This window comes from Oncorhynchus mykiss, chromosome 10 (assembly GCF_057628025.1).
Source record: "Oncorhynchus mykiss isolate SJ-2025 chromosome 10, ASM5762802v1, whole genome shotgun sequence".
NCBI lineage: Eukaryota > Metazoa > Chordata > Actinopteri > Salmoniformes > Salmonidae > Oncorhynchus > Oncorhynchus mykiss.
The window spans coordinates 49587556-49593953 of NC_143031.1; the positions used below are offsets into that span (position 1 = coordinate 49587556).

The 6398-nt window shown below is 39.8% G+C and overlaps 1 protein-coding gene across 1 annotated transcript; it reads left to right on the forward strand.

Annotated features, from left to right (window-relative positions):
• Nucleotides 1–200: 200 nt before the first annotated feature.
• LOC110534184 (SLC35A4 upstream open reading frame protein) lies at nt 201–5577 on the forward strand. Its single transcript, XM_021618902.3, has 3 exons — nt 201–638; nt 2124–2207; nt 4643–5577. The coding sequence occupies exons 1-3, from the start codon at nt 624–626 to the stop codon at nt 4838–4840; spliced, it is 297 nt and encodes a 98-aa protein (XP_021474577.1). The 5' UTR covers nt 201–623; the 3' UTR covers nt 4841–5577.
• Nucleotides 5578–6398: the final 821 nt, after the last annotated feature.

Genomic DNA, 6398 nt, shown 5'->3' on the forward strand with positions numbered 1-6398 from the left:
TTTCTATGGTCCACCTTAATCAGCATCCATGTCTTGACGGATCACACTGCCCGTCATCCTTCAGTCTGCTTGCATCATCCTCTTCTCACCTCCACTCAATGAAGCCTCCACTACGGTTGAAGCCGTATATATATGAAGCCTGCACCCGTTTCGCGTGTGGAATTACAACCCCTCTTGATGTACAAAGCTCCTCTGATGACATCAGGCAGAGCCATGTATTTGTGCAAACTCTTAGAATTGTGAATATTGTTGTACTTCTTGATATTCAGTTTCATAGCATTATGCAAATGTTCCCCGTGTAATCCCCCCAAAAGGCTGTCCGATTACAATGACTAATTGTTTCAAATCAGTTCATTTTACTTGCGAATACTGCAAGCTAACTTTACGCCTGCAACTGTACTGGCCTCAATTCCAATTCTAATCATGTAATAAATAAATAATAACGCTAGTAGCTAGATTTAAAAATGTATTGATATTGCCACATTGTAAAGAATGCATATAACAGCGATGTAAATCCAGAAAGTAAGTCGGCACACCACACATGACTTTTAGTCACACATATTTTAGCAGGGAAGAAAATCGAGCCCAGTCAATAATCAGTACCACCAGCATTGATTCAAGACATGGCGGACGACAAGGTTAGTGCCTTAAACTTTAGCCTATGGAGAGTTAAACATCTTGTGCTTGTATTCGCGGTTGTAGCAGTTGCTTATTAGCTAGTTTTAGGTATATTCGGTGTAGCTAAGGTTACGTGTGACCGTTATTTAGCTTGCTAGCTGTATGTTTTTCCTAAGAAACTGTCAAAACTAGCCCAGCTATGCGAGCTAGCTAACGTTTACTAAACATTACATTCATGTAGCAACCTGACCTGCTGGGCCATTGGTCTAACTATATAGCCAGCAATTGTACTGGATATGATCGTGAGAATGTAGACTGGAAACACGATGCTCATATGGCATATTGTTTTAACCGGTAGAATACACGGATTTGACGAACAGACCGGTGTTTCACCAGATGTATAAATCAGAAGCATCCGGTTGGAATTGCGACTACCCACCAAATATGTTGAGGAGACGAGGGACTATGGAGCGAGATGGAATTGAACCGACATTCCGCTCATTTTCTCATCGAAGAAGAGCCCGATCTCAATATAGTTTTCTACTCGCAAAACTATAAATTGTTACGAACAGAATGCTCACATTTGGGTTTATGAATGGGTTTATGAAACGTGACCGTTTGCCAAAGTTTCAATAAAATGTGCGTTGTTTACAAAGATTGGAGGGGCTAATTGAGTTACGGCGCACTTCACAGAGAATGCGTTCTCTAACTGTTATATGCAAATGAGGTTTATGCCAATATAATCTCTCTAGCTCGTGTTTGGCTCTGCCCACATCCTTGCTTGTTCGGCCTACTATGCCTCATTTGCTCCCATTGGAAACGACACAGATGAAATATCTTGGTTTTTACATATCTTTGTCTGAGCGGTCAAAGCTGTGCACACTAGTCCAGAGTAATCAATAGTCGATCAAGATGTTAAATTAATTCATGCATTAGTATCGGCGAAGAATGGATTTCGTATACAATACAATGGGACTCAGTAAGAGGAAGAATTTTGATGGAATATTGGATTGTTTTGGGACACACATGTTGGACTAAAGAATCACTTGAGTGTAGATCTACCTTAGATATCAAATAATATTTGTCACTTGCGCCAAATACAACAGGTATTATTAATACACTATTGACCTTACAGTGAGATGCTTACTTACAAGCCCTTAACCAACAATGCCATTTTTTTTAAATAGCAAAAAAAAAAAAAAGAATAAGAAATAGAAGTAAAAAACAATTAAAGAGCAACAATAGCGAGGCTATATTCAGGGGGTACCGGTACAGAGTCAATGTGCGGGGCACCAGTTAGTCGAGGTAATATGTAAATGTAGGTAGAGGTATTAAAGTGACTATGTAACTTATAGATCAAGCAGAAAGTAGCAGCAGCTAGGTACTCAGGCACAGGAGGTTGGTGGCACCTTAATTGGGGAGGACGGACATGTGTTTTCTGTGTCAATAGCCTTGCTTGCAGTCCTAAATTGACTTTTGACTTGTACTACTACCCTTTGAGACAGCTAAAGGATCTGGCAGAGCTCAAGGACCAGCTAGAGGACGTTCAGCGCCGCGTGGAGAAGGAAGTACAGGCTGGGATCCCACAGGTGAGCCGTCAGATGTCCGACACACAAACCAGGGTTTCCAAAAATGTGGCACCATACATTTGACCGGCAGCACTTTAATTTACTGAACGTTTAAGAAATATACCGGACCCATATGCATTGGATGCTTAACCTGATTATGGCGTCCACACGCAGTGCTCAGAATGACTGAAATCACATTTAGATGATGGTAGGCCTAATTCATTTTAACAGAACATGCAACTCGAGGATGCAATGTTGTGTGCCCTTCTTACTGAATTCCGATGCGAATTTGAAGATGTTTGAAGAACTGTCCACATGTACTTTTCCTCAGCCAACAAGAGGAGTAATCTACTATCCCCTTTAGTACAAAAGTTTACCTATTCTATTGGTCAACTAAGCTTGTCGTTCTGTGCCAGAGAAATAGCCAAATGGACTCTGGGACCATTGTGGGACGATGGATCCCAAATTAATACAACCATTAGGCCTAGGCTACATCCAAAAAACATTAAAAAGCAAGGAGACTCATGCAACAGATCAGAACGTTTAGCTTAAGATTTTGAACAACTAGGATTTCTTTACATTATAAGCGCAGCAATGCGCACAAGGCAGTAGGCTACGCGTGAATGTTTATTCCATAATGAAATGAGTGGGAAAACACCATTGGCAAAAGCGCACAGCACATGTGAGTGATTTCATACCGAGATGAAAATATCTGTTTGAAATGTAGAAAGAGGGGAGATCTAAAGATGCAAAAACTAGCATGGGTTGTTAATATGACTAGGACTGTGCCTTTGGCTACTGGACAATGAAAGACATTTGAAAACCAATTGAACATGAGAGAATAGGCTACTGATTTAATTGGCATAGTCTTTATAAAATAATTTCCTACTGCACGTTTGGTTGGATTTTGTGTAGTAAAACGTTCAGGTATCAAAAAATGAAGTAGTCCTATATGTTTTCAAAATGCATATTGCCTCCAGCTTATTGCAATGTGTTGTGTGATGTCCTGAAGCCTGCCTAGTTGCCTATGCACTTGAATGGCAATTGGGAAGCATATATTAGCTTTTTTTTAATCGTGGCCATCAAAACTGTTTTTTTTTAACAAGCTATTACATTCAGAATTGTTGCCCGATTATTAGGCTTATAAAAGCACGTTTCACTCCAGCATTAACAAACAAGTTGTTTGATGAGCTGTAGTAATCCGTTTTAGCGCTACATCGACAGGTATTTCAACCAATGAATAGGCTAAAATGCATTTTCGCAATGGAATTCTTTTTTTTCTCCTGGACAATTGTCTTTTTGTTTATTATTTTTTTGGGGGGGGGGGACCCTGACACACACACAGGACTCAGCATGGTGTCCACCCATGATATGAGTAGGTGAAAACGTGCTTTTGTGATGAAATTTCACTTTCTTATGTTATAAAATATTTTTGGACCAAAACAAATATGATTGTTCATGTTCTGAATCGTTCAGTGGGGTCTTTCTGTAAGATATCCTTAACATTATATCCCAAAAGTCGGATTTCGTAACCTAATACATACGATAATAAGCACCGAGCTCTGTTGACATAACTTAATTAACTAGTGGTGCAGGTTTCTCGTAACAACTTTTGAGGATTTTACATTTTGTGGCCTTTGTCTTCAAAGTTGTTTCCAACGGTCGCCAAAAAAGCAAAATTAGCATGGCAAGAGCTGAATTAAAAGTAAAATGCTTTGAAAATAAAAAGTTTGATAGATCCTCAGTTCTCCGTTGACATTTCACAAAGAAACGTTTTTTTTTTGTTGGTGAGAAATGTTCGGAAAAGAACAGGAATTTCAAATTAATATTTAAAGTGTATACTAAAATGTGAAAATACTACATGTCATGTCTCAAAATCGATTATCCACCTTACCTCTATGTTGTTTTATGTCCTGGGGATTTGAGAAGAAAGATGATGAGTTCAACGAAAAAGCGAGCCTGTCAGGTAGCCAGTAGCCTTAACTCTTGCACAGAATCCAGCCTAGTTGATGCGATGCAATTTTCCAGATTTCTTTGACCCATTTTTTTCTCTGGCATCCATTGAATTAGACACCCTAATTCCGGCCATCCTACAAAAGTACAAGGGTAAACAATCCAATAGCTTTTGAATGTATTATGATGGGTGACATGAAGTTTGAACCATTGGTTTTTTAAGAGGATTATCTACACAATTAACTTATTAGTTTACCAATTGGTCAAAGATACGTTTTTGATTGGGCACCCTAGCCTCGGGCTGTTTTCACACAAACATGACCTCATACAGGCCCTCTCTTTTCTGTAGTTATTAAGCTATATATCAAGTCTGTTTGTGTGCATGGATGCATAGTGCACAGGTTTTCCATACATCTGGTCAAACTGTCAGATGAGAGCAACTACACACCTGTGTGTTGTGTTTGTTTCTAACATGAGGATTATTGTGTATTTATTTGTTCCAGGGTGGCAGTGTGCTGGCCTCCCCTTTCCTCAAGGGCTTCTTGGCAGGGTATGTTGTGTCTAGGCTGCGATCCTCTGCGGTTTTGGGCGTGGTCCTTGGGACTTGCACAGGCATCTTTGCAGCTCAAAACTTTGGCGTGCCCAACATCGAGGAAACTCTGAAAGACTATTTCAACACTCTTAAAGGACCCAGCAAGTAGCGGCCCTGGTTTTGGGGGGGGGAAATATGGAGGGGGAATTATGGGGGGCGGGGGGGGGGGAAATATGGATCTCTGAACCCCTGCCCCCTCAAAAAGATCCATTGGACTACCCCACCTCCAAGCCCTCTATTTTAGATTGCAGAATGTTTGTTAGGAGACATTTTGGGGAAAACGATATATTCCTTGAATTACGCATTAAGTGTCTTTATAATCATCTCTTGCAATGTGTGCAATAGTCCTGCAGGGACTTTAGTGTATGTTTTTATATTACTGGAAAAATAAGATTGTTCCTATTTTATGCAATAGAGATTTTACTTATTGAAGTAGGTGCTTTATAGTGGGAGATCTTATTTGCCTCAGGTCAGTTTTCTATTTCGTCTTGCTGGCAGATCAACCATATAACCTTGTTATACCCAAATGATATGTATAACCTGTAGTATCCAGATTTGAAACATGACTAAGATAATATTATGTTCATATATATACAAATATGTCTTCAGGTAGATACCAGGTTCTCAACCTATTTTGGGACTTTTAGGTCACTGTAAGTCTACAGTATTCACACCCCTTGACTTTTTCCACATGTTGTTGTGTTACAGCCTGAATTTAAAATGGATTACATTTGGATTGTTTTGTCACTGGTCTACACACTACCCCCATAATGTCAAAGTGAAATTACGTTTTTAGAAATGTGTACAAAATCATTAAAAATTAAACGCTGAAATGTCTTCAGTCAATAAGTATTCAACCTCTGTTATTGTACGCCTAAATATGTTCAGGAGTAAAATAATAAGTTGTATGGACTCAATCCGTGTGCAATACGTTTTTTAACATGATTTTTGAATGACTACCTCATCTCTGTACCCCACACATACAATTATTTGTAAGGTCCCTCAGTCGAGCAGTGATTTCCAAACACAGATTCAACCACAAAGACCAGGAACGTTTTCCAATGCCTCGCAAAGAAGGGCACCTATTGGCAGATGCGTAAAAAAAATTAAATAAGCAGACACTGAATATCCCTTTGAGCATAGTGAAGTTATTAATTACACTATGGATGGTGTATCAATACACCCAGACACTACAAAGATACAGGTATCCTTCCTAACTCAGTTGCCGGAGAGGAAGGAAACCGCTCAGGGATTTCACCATGAGGCCAATGGTGACTTTAAAACAGTTACAGAGTTTAATGGCTGTGATAGGAGAAAACTGGGGATGTGTGAAACCTACTCCTCAGCTTTAAGTGTCTCGCTTGCGTCACCTCATTAGCTAGCTTTTGAGGTGGCGCGATTGGCTAAGACACTTGAGGAGGGCGGTCACGTGTATTTGTGAGGTGCTGGTACTCGCTAAGCAAGCACCGTGACATCCTTTACAAAGGCACTAAAGTAATACTGCATAAAATGTGGCAAAGCAATTCACTTTTTTGTCCTGAATACAGTGTTATGTTTGGGGCAAATCCATCACTTTACTGAGTACCGCTCTCCATATTTTCAAGCATAGTGATGGTTACATCATGTTACGGGCAATGTTCCCTGTTTTTTGGCACTGAGCAAATGTC

Bases quoted from the DNA above. Each gene is read 5' to 3' on its own strand.
- LOC110534184 (XM_021618902.3), top strand. The intron at 2,208-4,642 runs GTGAGCCGTCAG...TATTTGTTCCAG, and splicing joins TACAGGCTGGGATCCCACAG to GGTGGCAGTGTGCTGGCCTC.